Source organism: Hippocampus bargibanti, linkage group LG05, assembly GCF_051943395.1.
Source record: "Hippocampus bargibanti isolate YZ-2025 linkage group LG05, ASM5194339v1, whole genome shotgun sequence".
In the NCBI taxonomy this organism is placed as follows: Eukaryota; Metazoa; Chordata; class Actinopteri; order Syngnathiformes; family Syngnathidae; genus Hippocampus; species Hippocampus bargibanti.
The window spans coordinates 23,580,315-23,597,978 of record NC_142738.1 but is presented as its reverse complement, the minus strand read 5'-3'; the positions used below and the strand labels follow the sequence as shown (position 1 = coordinate 23,597,978).

At 41.5% G+C, this 17,664-nt stretch overlaps 1 protein-coding gene across 1 annotated transcript in view; it reads right to left on the bottom strand.

The window, feature by feature from the left end:
* Window positions 1-17,664, bottom strand: part of furinb (furin, paired basic amino acid cleaving enzyme b) — a 95,808-nt gene that overhangs the window by 51,004 nt on the left and 27,140 nt on the right. The window contains exon 3 of the mRNA XM_088997363.1: window positions 9,457-9,555. Coding sequence (XP_088853489.1) covers window positions 9,457-9,555 — 99 coding nt within the window. The remainder of the gene's footprint in view (window positions 1-9,456; window positions 9,556-17,664) is intronic.

The window sequence follows — 17,664 nt, the reverse complement described above, 5'->3', positions numbered from 1 at the left end:
CACAGCTTTCAGATTCATCCTTCGAGTAAAGGAGAGAAAACAGAGGAAAGAAAATAATCTGGACTGTCAAATAGAGATTACTTTATCAAATTCTCTTTCATTTGTTAAAAGCGGCATTAGTTTATGCGCCCCGCCGTGTGTCATGTTGAAAGCAGACAAAGCTACACCATGAATTATGAGCTAATTTTTGACTCTCTGATTATACACTTGGGAAAATACGCTGCGTGTCAGCATCCCAGAATGGAAGAAAAGACAACATAAATACATAAAAGAGAGAACAGAAGCACCAGGCCATCTCAAAATTTAGAATTTCTTCATCCTCCAGAAAATATTTCTGTTGCCTTCTACAACGGCTATGTTGGCTACAGTTCAAGTCACATTTTCTTTGGGATTTTTTTCATCCACATGGCTCTCTTGGGTTGAGTTGGTTTTCCATATGAGGAGTGCACTTTTTCACCTGCTCAATGTGTAAAAGTGCCGTGAGATAATTTCGGCTATAAATGGTCGCCATCTACATGAAATGGAGTTGACCTTGACTTGAATCGTGCTTTTAGAAAAATATGAAGACAAACATCTACTCACTCACTAACCGTACGCATGCATGTATGTTTTTTGCTTCAGGGTTAGTTTGGTGCTGACACTGTGAAATTTGTTAGATGGGTAAAGGTGGGTAGAAGAACGAAAATTGTTCTGATTTAGAATAATAAATGTTCAAACAAAAGAAAAAATAATATTATTCCGATAATAACTATTATACATGGTTAAAATAACAAGAAAAACAACACATCCATCGTGCGATTACAGTCTATGACTGACCCTGATTACCCCATTCACTCTGGTATCACCTCACCAGCATGACTAAGGATGTATGTACTGCAGATTGAGGCCCACTAGCATTATCCCTGCGATGTTGATGAATTCTTTTTTTGAGGATTTGTTTAGTCTCCCCAATGTATTGCTCTTTAGAATCTTCATTTTTCCAATGTATCGAATAAACTAAATTACTTTGTTTTTCATTTGGCAGCCTATCTTTTGGATGCACACATTTTTGTCTTCAAGCAGTGTTTGAAATGTCTGCCCGGATGCCCGAGGCGTGTAATTTTTACGCCGGGCATACAACTTCCAGAACCTCTCTGCCCAGATGGCCGAAACTTTTTCCAGAAAAAAAAGAAAGTTTTTTTTTTCAAATCAAACATTTTGTTGATTTGATTTCGAAACATTTGTTTGGTTAAATTTCGGAATTTCGGTTCATTTGGCAATTTTTAATTTCGGTTCGTTTGGCAATTGACATAATCAGAAGCTTGCATCGAATAACTTCGCGTCTGGACTTTCCCGAACGTTATCAGGTCGTGACTTTGCATATCATTTTCAAAAGTAGACGCACAGAGAAAATGGATAAGTGGTTAGGAATCAAGCCAAAACCTCAGCCCCAGAAGAGAGACTCAAAAGAAGCTCACAAAATGTATGGCGCTACAAAACGTAAACGTACATTGAGGAGTTTACGTGGCTTGCAGCAGACGACGCAACACAAATATTGCACTGGGCAACCTGCCGGGAAGTGTATGGACAAACCACAACTGGAACAAAATCATCAGCAAAGGATATTTACGACAAATTAAGCAAGGGAGCATTTGAGATAATAATATACCTATTATTATCTCATTCTCATCTCATTTTCCGTACCGCTTATTCCTCATTAGGCTCGCGAGGGTTGCTGGAGCCTATCTCAGCTGTCTTCGGGCACGAGGCGGGGGACACCCTGAATTGGTTGCCAGCCAATCACAGGGCACACAAAGACACAAAGTTTCCTTTTGATACTTTGTGTTACTTCTGTTCAGATGATTTTGATGTTTTAGATTTTGTTCCTGCTGACTTTATTTTAATACAATTTGTCAATCACAACCTCCTGCTCCCTCCTGCCTGCTTTTTGGGATGCACAACCGCCACCTTGCAAACCGTGACAGAATTACCCGACCAACCATCGGATCCCAACCATCGGTACAACGGACCGGTCTCATTTCCACCCTGTGCCTGGCAGTCAACGTCCATGTCGAGAAGATGCTTCGTCCCGTGATTCTGTGAAAAGGTTCACACTCACGTCCACGACAGGCGGTACCGCTTGCACGTCCACGTCAGGTCGAGACCTCCTTCCAGGTGGCCGTCCAGGGTGAGACTGGGTGTCTGGCAGTGCACGCCCACGTCCAGCCACGTGTCATCGTGCATGCTGAATTGAGTCGCATCCACGACGAGCCGTGCAACGTCCGCGTCAGTCCGAGACCCCACTCACCGCTGGATCCCACAGCTGCTATGGACTGGTCTCGTTTCCCCGGTGCGTCGAGTTTGAATTGAGTCACTCGACGAGCCGTAACGTCCACGTCAACGTCCGGTCGAGACCTGTTCCCATGCGGCCGTCCGGGGTGCCTCTCTGCGCCTGGCAATGCACGTCCACGTCGAGCCAGGCGTCGTCACGTGATTGTGCGAGAAGGGTTGCACACACGTCCACGACGATCCGTGCCACGTCCTCGTCAGGCTGAGTCCCGTTCCCATCAGGCCGCCGCCATTATATGCTGGAGAGGCAACGGTTGCCGTCTCCACCATTGTTTCCTGGCTAGTTGGACCTTTTGGGAGACTGTTGGGACTTGTGGAAGAAGTCCCTTGAAGAGGGGGTACTGTCATGATCTGGTTAGTGAGCAACGGGTGGCGCTGTCGACCCCGCCTGCACCTGCACAGGTGCTGGTCATCCCGATCAGTGGCAGCCTGCCACGTTCGGATTGGCAACCAACGGGTAGCGCTGTCAGCCCTGCCTGCAGCCTCGCAGGTGCTGTTTGTTCCAATCAGTAGCAGTCAAAAGGACTCCCGGCACGACCATTCGGTGTCGGGTCATTGTATGCAATTGTATGCATGGTGCATTGTGTATGCATTGTATGCTGTGCATGTGTTTGTTTCACATTGGCGGACTTTTACTCTTGGTTTTCTTTTGATACTTTGTATTTTCTCTGTTCAGATGATTTTGATGTTTTAAATTTTGTTCCTCCTGACTTTATTTTATACAATTCGTGAAACACAACCTCCTGCTCCCTCCTGCCTGCTTTTTGGGATCCACAACCGCCATCACCACCTTGCAAACCATGACAAAAAGACCACTGAGGGTAACCACAGTTTGTGAGTGCGCTCCTGACATATTTTGACTCCTTTTCTCTCTTCGACGCTTGTTGGTATGAGTTTAGCCCTACGTTGGAGGGTTCTGATAACTCCTAGTTTGTGTTGTAAAGGGTGGTTAGAATCGAAAAGTAAGTATTGGTCAGTGTGCGTAGCCTTCCTAAAGACATCTGTTTTTAGCGCTCTGTCCTCTTTTATAATTACTTTACAATCCAAAAAGGCTAGTTGGTTCTCTTTAATGTCCTCGCAAGTAAATTTAATATTGATGCTTACAGAGTTGAGGTGATCTGTGACGGATTGAATTTCTTGTCTTATAATTATGACAAAAATGTTATCTACATATCTAAACCAGTGCCTAGGTTTTGTCCCCGGGAAGGATGTGAGGGCCCGTTTCTCCATCTCTTCCATGTACAGATTTGCTACTATGGGTGAAACTGGTGAGCCCATAGCACAGACAATAATCAGTCAGGAAAAATGAAGTAATCAGTGGAGCCTCCTCTGCTCCCCCCAACCTTAGAGCAGGCACCTATCAAAGCAGAGGTCTGGCACTGCCACCATTGGACAGTAAAGATATACAGGTAACACCCGACTTATGACCGGCTTGACTTACGACCACCCATACTTACGACCACGACCTCCAGACCCTATTTTTGCAATTTTAATTCTGTGCCTGGCACCACAACGTGTTAGCAGGCCAGCAACGCGTACAACAATTTTGGCCAGCCAGCCAGCATCTCACCACCACACAGCTATCGACCGTTTGATGGCACCAGAGAAGGGTGTTTGCCAGTCATTTAGCCTATGAGTCTCTATTCAACATTTTGAATGTATTTCACTTACGACCATTTTCACAAACGACCGTTTGGTAAGTTGGATATAGGGTCAGAGCTACCAAGAAAAAAAATTAGTTTGCTGACAAAGCCTGTTGGATGAGAAGCGAAACGTCCAACACCTTCAAAGAAGTACAGATGACGGCTGAATAAACCTTTTCATCGATGGACCACTCCTGTACGACTGAGAGCTTACACAGACACATCCATGGTGTGTAAGAGAAGAAATGTTTGTTTTACTCACCAAAAGGAATAATCTTCCTGTTGACCAAATTCATTAATAAAATGGAAGCGATGTTGTTGTAATGTTTTATCACTTGAGTCCTCAACATGTTCAGTACTGCTGAACGGTTGATACAGTTTTCAGTGGTGATTAAGAAATTAAAACAACAAACGAGAATCAACATATTTATGTACCTTTACGATGATCACCAATACCATAACAAGGGGAACACATCACAGAAAAAATATGAAGAGTATTTATTCTACAAGCAACATAAAAATGGAGGTATTTCGATCGCAATATAAATCATAGTTGAGGCAGACATAATATTAATAATAATAATAATAATAATAATAACAAGAATAATAACAAGAAGAAGAAGAAGAAGAAAAAGAAGAAGAAAAAGAAGAAGAAGAAGAAGAAGAAGAAGAAGAAGAAGAAGAAGAAGAAGAAGAAGAAGAAGAAGAAGAAGACGTTTCATTTATAAGCGTTGAACAATTATAAAGTCCATAACTATATATAAAGTAACCCGTAATGACAACAGTGAATCCTCGGCACACGCATCAGGCAAGCAAGGCGACGCCTCACTGCTGTTTTTGCTTGTTGGCGGAAGCACCAAATTGTATTCATAAGGGAGAAAATACTGTATGTCGAGATGTTTGTGGGTTTTGTTGGCTGGAGACTTCTTGCTTTGCGTTGGTTATTGGTATTGGCTTCTCAATGATGGATAACTAGGGACAAGGATGGTTTCTGTCAAGGAGAAACATTTTCATACAAAGACAGAGAACAAGCTAAATGATTTATCTATTATTGCCTGAATGAGTGATCCTATTTCTTTTGGGTCCTTCTAATGTGTTTCTGGAGGATAATCGGTTCATATTGATTATGCTTCATTTTCTATTGTATGTGAAATGTAGGATTTGCTCCCAAGAGCTTGCAGGAACCGGATCACTTCCACAATACTGAGGCTTTATCGTGCCCGGCTTTAGAGAGAAGAACCGGCGGACATTATTGTGATGAACTGTGGTGCTTTCAGAAAGCAGGCCATTGAGAATATGATCATCACAGACTGTAAGCCGCTTAGCTTTGTAGAAGACGATGCCACTGCTGATGCCATGACACATAACCCGACCTCACACAAACATTACTTGAATTTCTATTGACGGCATCATCAGTGTCCTTTTAGCAAGTGTTCTCAAAAGCAAGAAAAATGATTTATCAACGACGCCATTGCATCGGCCCAAACGATGTGAACATGAAAACAGCTGCTTCTTCATAAAAATGTGGAAGGAAATGTTGTGTAAATTTGTTTCCAGGCTTTATTAAAGTTGCATGAAACAAACTCAACAAACGTAGAAAAACAGTTTGGGAAATGTGTCATACACCTAATTAGACCTCACCTGCGTTACGGAGACGAGCAAGTCTCCGTAACGCAAGATCAAGAGCTGATGGCCGCATAGTGTGCAGCGCTGGCTTCATGCGTGATTTGTGTGTTTACTCATTTTGTTCGCTTGGGGTTTAATATTAGATTTTATGCAACCGTTAGCATAGCCCTTGTTGTCGTAAAGGCAAGGCTTTCTGAAAGGCCTTTGAAGTTCTGTTTCTAATGAAATGTAGGGAAATAAATACCCATTTCAGTGTAACATCAGAGCATTGTCATCAAATGGTGGGTAGTTTTACTTTATTTGAATGTTGTAAATGACTGTTATCCTTGCTGTCATTGCCTTTTTATTGAGCATCTTCTTCTTTTCCTTTCGGCTTTTCCCTTCAAGGGGTCGCCACAGTGAGTCAGTGACCTCCATCTTCAGAGGTATGATCCGCATCTCCATCTTTATTAAGTTAATAGAGATGCTTCTTCTGTCGCCACAAGGGGACACAAGCAGTGTATTATTGTGTCGGTCCCAAGCCCGGATAAATACAGAGGGTTTTGTCAGGAGGGGCATCCGACGCAAAAGCTTCTTCTCATTGCGGGCTCATATAAAAATCCTCGTCTCACCCCTCATGGGTGGGGTCTGTCCCCCATTTTAGCTCGGGTCCTCTACCAGAGGCCAGGAAGCTTGAGGGTTCTGCGCAGTATCCGTGCTGTTCCCAGCAATGCGCTTTTCTGGACCGAGATATCCAATGTTGTTCCCGGGATCTGTTTATTTTATATATATATATATATATATATATATATATATATATATATATCTGTTTATATATATATATATATATATATATATATATATATATATATATATATATATATATATATATATATATATATATATATATATATATATATATAATGTTGTACATGGCGGATCTGTTTATTTTATATATATATATACTCCCTGTGTGGAGTTTGTATGTTCTCCCCGGACCCATGCATGGCAGGCATTGTCCGTAGGTGTGAGTGTGAGAGTGACTGTTGTATGTCTTTGTGTGCCCTGCGATTGGCTGGCAACCAATTCAGGGTGTCCCCCGCCTCGCGCCCGAAGACAGCTGAGATAGGCTCCAGCAACCCCCGCGACCCTAATGAGGAATAAGCGGTACGGAAAATGAGATGAGATATATATATATAAAATCGTAAAATTGTGCCTTAAAAACCAACCGAACATCACTGCAGCAGAAATTTTGACATTTTGAGCCTTCTGAGGGCATTCCAATGAGTCTGAGTTGAACAACATATGTACAGTGTAAAATGTAGAATTTGGAATAAAATACCTCGATCTATATTCTAAAGGAGGCATGGTACAATTTCCACTGCCGAGCAGGCAATCCACAGGGCACACAGCAATACTCAATTCAACCACTCATCTTATTGCCAATAGTGAAAACCAGCCAGCACGGTTCTGCGTTCCGAACATTTCGAATATAATGACATGCAATTTACAAGTTGCCATGAAAAAGCAACTTGTGATTTGATTCTCCGTCAAAAAATGCTCGTGCTCTCATTGATTCTCGTCTCGTGAGTCTCGTGAAGTGTTCTTGCATTTTCTAAGCCTGTGAATCCGTTTGTTCTCTGTGATGGCATGTGGGTATGTGATCAATAACACTAATTCAGTTTTATGGTGCATTAGATATGGGCTCAGAGATCTTTTTGAATGTTACAGTTGTAAGCAACTCAGTTGTATTTACTCTGAAGCTTGGAGTGTTGGGGTTGTGCTGTTGCTGAGTGAGGAGGCAGAGACGTTGAAAGAGAGTGTGGCTTTTTCCCAGTAGTGCTCAATCTTAATGGGGAAATTTGCAGTCCACAGCAGCAATTTGAAAGGGGATGGGGTGTGTGTGTGGGGGGGGGTGATAGAAACAAGATATTCTAAGTATAGCAAAATAAATGAAATATTCATTCGTCTCACAGCTGAGAAATTCCCAATTAACAGAAGCAAAGTTACGAAAGGAAGAAGTAGAACAACAGCAAAGTTACAAAAGGAAGAAGTAGAACAACAAAACATAGAATTTGCTGTAAAGGGAGCCACTCTTGCGGCGCATTCTTGAAGTCAAAATAACAAAATAATACGGCACAACACAAAAGACATTTGTTGCTTCTTTCCTACACATTCGACAAACGACCATTTTTATAATGACTGATTTTGTGTTTAAATACTTATTTTACATTTAATTATTTTATATACAGGTAACATCCGAGTTTAGACCGGTTCCGTTCCGACAAAACAGTCGTAAGTCAAACGGTCGTAAATCGAAATGCATTCAAAATGGCTGACGTGAGGTTTATATGACAGGATAGTATACAATGTCAATTTGTTGTTTTTAAGCAACGTTTTCTATTGAATACTATTATATACAAAAATGTTGACAGTTCATTTATAAATCTTATAACTTTTAAGGTCATTTTAATCATTTAATATTTCATATTATCGATCTTTATAACTGTGTCGGCGCACACGCTTTCTGCTGACCCAAATACGCACGACTTCCCACGCAAGCTGTCCAAAAATCGCTCTGCCTGCTAACGGATAAGCCAGAAGAGGTCACCCAACGTACACGCTCGGACTGAGGCGGACACTGAAGCAAATAGGTTCTACCGGTTGCCCTCTCCCCGGCCGTACCCCGCGGGCGACGTGCGGCCTGACCCAGGGGCCGTTTGCAATGCAGACTCGCCCAACCCGCCCAACCTGCCTTCTTGCCGCACAGCAGAATGAACTGTCTGAAAGAGGCGCCGACCGTGAGCCCGACGCACCATTTGCGTTGCGGCAATCCCACCCGCTCGAGCGCCGACACCAACCGACGCACTCGATTGCTGTGCGAGTGAGACGCTGTCGTGCTGGACAAAATTGTCGGACGCGTTTGTTAAGAAACAGTTATTTTGTATCCTCATTTTGTGCAATGCTGCTCCAGCAAATAAACATCATACAGATTGACAGCGCCTCCCCGCTTCCCCCACCTCCTTCATCAGGACAGCGGGTACAAAAACCGGACGCTGTCAACTTGTATTTTTACTTTGCTTTTTTTTCAGGATTTTTCCCTGCTTTGAAGGGGAAGCTTAAAGTGGGCCACCAATTAAATACTGGACTTTATCATGACCATCGACAATTCAGCGTCCCTGGGGGACAATGGGGCAATGGGCTGGATGAGACGCTCAGGTTTCTGCGTGATGAGTGGACGATTTGTCTGAAGGTGAATCTCTTTTTGATTGACAGTGGAATAAGTGAGTCAGAGATTTTAAAGTCTAACTTTTTTTAGAATCCAACTAAGAATTTTTTTTTGTCTGCAGGGTGGCTGATGAGATTTTTTTGAAGCTGTCCACAAGTCGTCTTTCTGGAGCCTCATCAGACTCGACAAATTTGGTGCTTTTTAATCTCCATCCAAATGATGGAGAATATTATCCTCCATTTTTTTTGTCCTAGAGCATCTTCCTGATAATACTGTGGCTGAAATCCTCGACTGGAAATTATCAGTAAAGATTTGATGGAAGAGCAGAAAGCAGATTCTTACCCACCTGTCCTCATGAACCAGAATTAAAGTGATACTTTCATTACCACTCTCATACAATATTGAAGAATATAACACTGATTACATCAGAAAGAAACATTTAAAAACAGTTAAAAGTGAAGATTATATTTCTACCTAATGTTACATTTAAAATGTTACATAAAGCCCATTTTTATCATAAACACGTGTTTGCCAATCACTGATTAATATTAGCTGTCCTTCACATCTACATCAGTTCCCCCTTCCAGTTATGCACATGATAATTGACTTTAGTCTTGAGTAGTTAGCTGTGATTGCATAGAAAAATCTTACTTGTGCATCTCGTTGCAGTCTGGTGTGCAGCCTTGTGTGTCGAGAAAATGCTCTCTTCTCCACAGCATGATGTCTGAAGTGATAATAATCTCCAAAAACCTACACAAACACAGAAAGAGGTAGAGATGAGCTATTTTTTCTCACAGAAGAAAATGTCTGGAGCCATCAAAAACGTTCCATTCATTTTTCAGCACCGGCTGTCCTGTTCAGGGTCACAGGTGTGCTGGAGCCTATCCCAGTTGATCTAAGGTGAAAGGTGGACTACACTTTGAAGTAAAAACCAGGCAGTCACATGGCTCATATTGAGATGAACAACCAGTCACACTGCCATTCAAGCCGCTACTAAGTGGGAACTCAACCCATGAGGACTGCATCAAAATCAGGTCATCAAAGACTTATGAATGAAATGACAAATATTTTTTTTACTGAATTGCAACTGTCAACCAGAAACAGTTGTATATGTGAAATGCATGCATAATTATTTTAATCTGATGTGGGCAAATCATTGAGAGTTCCGGTTAAAAAATTACAACATTCCATTACTTACATATACAATACCATTGCTGTTATTTCATGCTGTTCAATAGACAATATAACTTACATTACGTCCTTGTCTCTTTGTCAACACATTAGCTAAACCCCAGTGGAAAGAAAAAAGACGACATGGACAGTTATTGCAATCAAAGAATATATTGGGAAAAAAACACATATTGTTAGTAGGAACATGTCCATCTGTCTGCTTAGTTTAGCTTAATTTAGCTTTTTCTGTAGTTCAAAGTCTGTTTGAACTGTGTCAAAGGTTGCGTGAGCACTGATTGGTTGAGAGCACATGCTGAGTGAGATGTGCTTTACTCCAGTGCCGCTACTACAGGCTCCCCATCGTGTGGATCGAAAGTCGGCGAAAGAAACGAAGGAAGGAAATCATTGTAATGACGGAATGGTCAGAATCACCGATAGGAGGCGAAGAAATTGGGGAAGCAGATACGTCAGCCGCTGTGGGTGGTTTGCTGGAAGAAGATGGCAGACACAATTTCAGGGGATGAATGCTAGATATCAAGAGTGAACGGCTCTGGATGATGTCGTGGTCAAATTGTGAATGGGAAGGTCAGCGCTTGAGGTTGACAGAATCGGGAATGAAATGGCTCCTGTCGATGAGGGAATTTCGGGTGAGGATGGTCTCATGATGGCAGCGAAAGTTGCTGTTCATGATGGCCATATCCATAGTTTGAAGGTTTTGATCCCTCGGGCAATGATGGGGAAGGCACGGTTGTTCGGTGGTCTTCTGCAATTGATCGCAGCGGACAAAGACATGAGTTCAGGTCCAAAGTTGGAGATCATCCCAAGCCGACATGTTGGATTTTCATGGCGGATTGGGCAGTTGTATTTTTCTGAACTGACATAAATGAAGAAGCAGATCCTATATGCCACCTGTCCTTGGATCGGTGGCAATGAAAAACTCACCAGTCAGTCTCAGACACAAGTCGATGTCTTGCATTTGTGTGGAGCGAATACAAAACAAGCCGAGCGGCAAGTTGTCAACCCAGAGCTCTGCGTTGTCAGAGGACATCAGAAAAGCCTTCTCGAGGCCCTCGACCATTCCATTGGCACCAGGTAGTCCAAGGTCGTTTGCACCCAAGGAAGATACAGAGCTGGCGGAAGAGGCTCGACTCAAACTGGGATCCACAATCAGTGGGGATGGTTCTCTGTGAACCAAAGCGAACGACCCAGTGTTGGTGCAAGGCCAGCATGACAGACTGTACTGCTGTTAGGAAGAGGGATCACCTCTTACCATCAGGTGAAGAGAATCGTCACACACCAACAGCATCCTTGGAGGCGTCGACCATCAGATACAACTTGTTTTTGGTTCTCGGGTTGGCAAGGAACATTTTGTCGGCAATGACCATTTTGTCGGCAATGAGGTCCTTCAGCCATTGGAAAGTCGGCAGTCGTTCAGGGGAGGAATTGATCGGGTCGTTTTTCTTGCCATTGGTCAGCGGAAACAGCGGCAAAGCACATCCAGGAAGCAAGCAGGGATAAAAATTGACCATGGTGATTTTTCGTTTTACCTCCATATAACATGCTGACCAAACCAGCTGGTGTCCAAGCTTAAAATATGAAGTGTTTAAACATTTTGAGGGAGGCTATGGAATACCTTGTTGTGACAGAAAGTGTGGGGAAAATATCAAACAAACGTAAAGAGAGCAATTAGCCTTGATAAGCAAGTTACATTGAAAAGACACAGCGATCCAATGTTTTGGAGGAAGAAAATGTTATTTCATAGTTTTTTTATAAATACATTTTTAACATTAGACATTAGATATAATATTGGTAAAAAAATCTTTTTGTAAAGAAAAGCCATTAAGGCCTACCTATGACATATTGATACGTCGTTTCCCTTTTTTTGCGTCATAAAGCACAAAAGGATTTCACACAGCCTCTAACTATGTTTGAGTGCATTCAAACCAGTCTTCCATCATGACGAGGGAGTTTTGGTTGGATTAGCCTTTATTAGTCTCGTGGTGGAGAAATTTACAATTCACAGCAGCAAAGTTATGAAAGGAAGATGAAAGGAATGGAAGAAGTAGAAAACCAAAATACAGGAGATGCTGGAAAGGCAGCCACTGTCGCGGCGCCATCTTGAAGTAAAAAAACAACAACAACAACTAAATAACAAATAATATGACAACACAAAGACATTTGGGTTTGCTGAAAGCAGAATGCGTTTGTCCTCTCAAAAGTAACAAATATCCATCAAAAAAGTTTCTTATTTAGATGTTTGAGATGCCACAAAAGCAAAAAACAGTGGTGCCAAAAATGATGTTTTTACAAAAAATGTATTTTTTTCTCATTTTTTTTTCCCTCATAAAATGGCAATTTCATTAAATTTAACCATTATGTAATGTCGACTGTCTTTTTAGCTAAAGAAAAGTTTTGATTTTTATAGGTGGGCAAATCAGTCAAAATTCAGCAAAATGACTGGGATTTAATACGTTTTTCACAAGCCCTCGTTACCTGAATATGTCTACACAATGTTTTTTTCCGGTGTGTAGAATGTTTCACTGATTTTAATGTGATTTTTAATTTTTTTGTCATGCTTGAGAAATGACAGTAGATGACAAAATTAGGCTGGGATAATACACCGAAATAGCAAAGGCACAAGGAAAGAAGAGAGCATAGGGTTTCAGAAGAAACCACTCTTTGTTTCATGAAGAAATACTGCAATCCGTACAAGGGTGCCACTAGGGACTGACTCACCTTCCCTGCCCAGTGGAGCAGAAAAGGAGAGGCAGAAGAGGGGAGGGAAGAGAGGAGTGAGTTTCAAGATTTGACAGGCACACCAGGAAGGATGGATGTGTGTGAAGAGAACGAAGAGGAGACAACAGGAGCAGGAAGGCCCTTTTGGGGCTACAGGCTGGCTGAACAGACTGGAGGCGCGAAGCCTTGCTTGGAAGCACTGAGTGAAAGTCACCAACTGTCCAGCTAGCCGTGAATTAAAATTACTACCTGACAACAAATCATACCAGAGTAAATCAACTTTATTACTTTGCAATGAAATAAGTCATAATTTTCCATCAAAGGACCCAAATCGACTTGGCACTACTATGGAATTGCACCATTTCTAAAGAGAAAGCTGCAATAAATGCAAATTAAAATGCCAACATGAAATACATGTGACTAGAAAATGATGATCATTTGTAGTTTATGATGGATGCAAATCCAACAACTTCTATTGTTTTGTTTCAACACAGACAACATATTTCTCTCTCTCAGTCTCTCTCTGCCTCTCTCTCTCGCTTCTCTCTGTGTGGCCTCGAAAGCCTCTTCACATGGAAATGCTGGTAGCACTACAACATTTGGGGTCCTGCCTTTGTCTAAAAATGGGTGTGTGCAATGTGCATTGTTGAAATCTTACTGTTGAGTAAATAGTAATTCGTGAGTGATTTATTCTTTGAAGCATTACTATGAGGTGATCACAAAATGTGGCCAACATGATGAATAAGTACTGATACCCATCAGGGGTTTTCAGATTGCGCATAACCGCACCGTCTGAAGTGACAAAAGTAATGAAACATGAGATTGTACATTGCACTTTTTTTGTATCATCCGATGACATTAGAAGAAAGCGGGAATTAAGTATTGTATCTTTTAAAATGCACAAGACATTCATTTCTAGTTTTCAAAAATAGTCTTATTATTATCGTTTCATCAGTTTTGGGTACATTTTATTTTCATCGTTTTTTCTAAACAGCAAAAATAATACCTTACCTACAACAGCACTCCAAGAATGGAAATACTACTTCACTACGTCACTCACTACGGCAAACAGCAGCCTTAAATATGACATAAATGTTTATATCAAAACCTTGAACCAATTTGAATGACAAGAGAACACACATGGCACTTAGATACCGTATATGGTGTGTTGCAATGACACAGGATGAGCATTTTTAAAAAAATACTACATGTGTATGACTGATTAAAGCCACTGGCTGACAAAAATATAAGTCACACAATACGTACACCAAGACTACCAAACTGAGATTTATCTTTTACAGTCATATATGAATGTCACTACTCTCACACCTTAAATAAGGAAAGCCATTTTCTACATTGCACATGGTGAAATAAAAACCCATAGTTGTTGGTTACAATTTTACGGCTACGTACTTGAGTTTTTAAAATAATGCAATAAAAAGACACATTATTATTATTATTATTATTATTATTATTATTATTATTATTATTATTATTTTCCGTTCAGCTTTTCCCTTTAGGGGTCGCCACAGCGATTCAGTGTCCTCGACCTTCAGAGGTTTGATTCACATGTTGTCAAAGCTTTTATGTTGGATACCCTTCCTGACAAAACCCTCTGTATTACATCCATCCATCCATTTTCCTTACCGCTTATTCCTCATTAGGGTTGCGGGGGGTGCTGGAGCCTATCTCAGCTGTCTTTGGGCACGAGGCGGGGGACACCCTGAATTGGTTGCCAGCCAATCGCAGGGCACACAAAGACATACAACAGCCACTCTCACACCTCGGGACAATTTGGAGTGGTCAATCTGCCTGCCATGCATGTTTTTGGAGTGTGGGAGGAAAGTAGGAAACCCACCCGGGCCCAGGGAGAACATGCAAACTCCATACAGGGAGGCCGAACTGGGATGTGAACCGGCGACTTCTGCACTGTGAAGCTGGCGTGCTAACCACTCGACTACCGGGCCACCACCCTCTGTATTTATTATTTATTATTATTATTATTATTATTATTATTATTATTATTATTATTATTATTATTATGTATGCAGGACCAAGGTATGACCCGTATCATGAATGGCATAGACATTAACATTGATAGCGATTAGACAGAGGGCTATTTGTGCTGCACAAGTGTGCTTCTGTGGAGTAAACTTGTTTCTAATACTTGTAGTGACTATGTATTTATTAGACCAAGAGTGTACGGCCACAAGGAAATGATGGGCTTGTATTAGAGGCTAACTTCACACGAAAATACTTCTAGCGCAGTTTATAGTTACTCTATCAAATTCAGGGTTCTCAACTCAATTATTTAGCTCTCTCTCACCTGGGCAACACCATCATGCCTCAAGGTATTTTACAAACAAACATGCTTTGAATTTAAACTATTTCCAAGTCCATTAAAGCTTGCTGGCCACAGACTTGAAGGATCGGACGGACAGACAGACAGATATAGGATTTAAAGTGGTGCTTGAAAGCAGAAAATGACTTTTCTCAGATCTCAATTTTATTGCATTGAGGAAAGGACACAGAATAAAAGGTATCCTGCCATACTTTCTGAGGAACACACATTTAGTTTTTTGTTTTTTTTGCCATATAAATATACTACTATGTGATGAGTGCATCTGACAAAGAGCATACAAAATAAAGCGAGCATTATGCAAATGAAGAAAAAATCCAGCTCCATATTGCTATTGAAGTGAATGAAATTGGGGTATTGTCCCACATCGGGACAAATGACAACCACTCAAACAGAATGTGCACAACAACAGGTGGCGAGAGCAAGTCAATTGTGCTGTAATTTGTTGTCAGTTTGCCAAGCAGTATTGTGGTAAAAATAGAGCTTCAGTTACTGCAATAAAGGACAGCATGACATAGCGTCCCTGCTGCTCCAGGTGGGAAATGGTGAAAATGCCGTCTTTTGTCGAGTTTATTTGTTGTGTAGGCAAATAAGCATTGGAAGGAGATAGGACATGATGCAAGCTAGGACCAGTTTCTCAAAAGATTTCATGATAACTGGTGTGAGAGTGACTGGTCGATAGTCATTGAGACTGCTGGTGGTTGTTTGTTGATTTGTTGATTGTTACAGCGTTCAGACGGTGCAATAAAGTACCGTGCTCGTGATTGATTGAAAAACCTCATGAAGAGCTCAGGCAGTTGGTTTGCATCTTCTTTGAGAAACCTTTCAGTCACTCATTTTTGTCTGGCAGATAATTGCACTACACTATTTTGGGATGTTGTTTTAGGGTTTGTCCAGTGTGTTTTTACCCTTTGTTGCACATTTTGTAGCTAATGAAATCTGACTGAAACCAAGGTGATTGAGTATGTGCACTGCAACAAAATAAGCTTTCTACTGGCTTTGTGTAGCTCATCCGTATCGAAGAGAGCATTAGTTTGGGGTGATGTATATACGAGCATGACCACATGATGCAAGTAGATGAGACTGAATATAAGTCATACCAAGGCCAGGGAACAGTTGGGTGTCGGTGAGCTTCGCATTTTTTATTGTTTTGTTGTTCGTCAGTTTTTTTGCATCAAAAGTCGTTGACTGCATAATTGCTCACATCCGCTCAGTGCAATGTGCTAATTTGATAGTCTGGCCAAGTATGGATTGTTTTAACCAAGTATCTGCAGGTGACTAAAAGCTATAGATCCAGGTCATAATTTTCTGACCACCCAAGTACTGCTGATCCTAAATATAGGTCTCAAGACAGCATTCATATTTGAATCCTATGCATTGTAAGCATGGGTTTGTCATTCAGATAATGTGTATTACTATTCCCTGAATCTGCGATAATTTAAGATGGTATGAATGCACTATGTCTGTGTCAGCTCTCAGTCGTACAGGAGTGGTCCATCGATGAGAAGGTTTCTTCAGCCGTCATCTGTACAATTTTCAAAATTGTATTTTATTGCGCCTGTAATGGGCATGAATGCACTATATAAATCTTAATGTATTGTGTTGTATTGTAAGAGTTTGAGCTGTTCTCCTGTCTTGGAATACATGTGAAGGAGCATTTTTTTTTTTTCCAAGATGGCGCCTGGGTAGGCAGCCATCAGCAAGTGCTCTCACGAGCCTTGCTTTTTTTGTTGTTTTAGTCTTGTTATTGTGTTTTCTTTTGTCACTTTATGTTGTTGTGCGTCACGTGGAACGGATACAGATTGTTTTTCAGCATTTTTGGCCACGATAATCATCAAGGAGGAGACTGTGCTGAGCGGTTGCGCCTTTCGGCAGCATGAATATGCCAGTACTGTTTTTGAATGGGAGGAATGTCGGAGCCATTCGACAGCCATCGCTGGACACCAAAGGGGCCATTGTGGTTTTTTTGCGCCTGTAATGGGCAGCATCTTCACAGCCCCGCTTTGTTCAGCGGAAAGTCAGTGCTGTTGGACAGTCTGCGGCTGGAGCGCTGATGCGTATGTGGAACTGTCGCGGCTTGGAATTGAAGCGGATTTATGTGGGACAGGAGATGTGAGACAATGTCTTTTCGTCAATGGATGCTACAGCTTCGTGTTTACTTTCAACATTTAGCTTGTAATAGACGTACTAATTCCACCATGACGTCCCTGATCCACTGCTGACATGGATGCTTTGATCCTCTCCTCTTTCAACTAGAACTGCTTCATGTCATCACAAAGAGGGTACAGCATGTCCTAAAGAATGAATGACTCTGTGTCTTTGTGTTGTCATATTTGTTATTTTTGTTTTTCCCAAGATGGCGCCGCGTGAACACGCAGCGGCTCCCCTCTCTCTGTGTTTTCATGTTTATTATGTTTGTTAAAGTAATTAAGTAATTGAGTAATTAAGTACCTTGCATGCTGGGTCCGAGAGGACAGTAATTTCATCTGTGCTGTATGTCATACATATTAGCATATTTGACAATAAAGCTGACTTTGACTTTGATTTATATGTGTTCGTCCAGGAAATGAAGAAAATCAATGTGAAGATTGTCT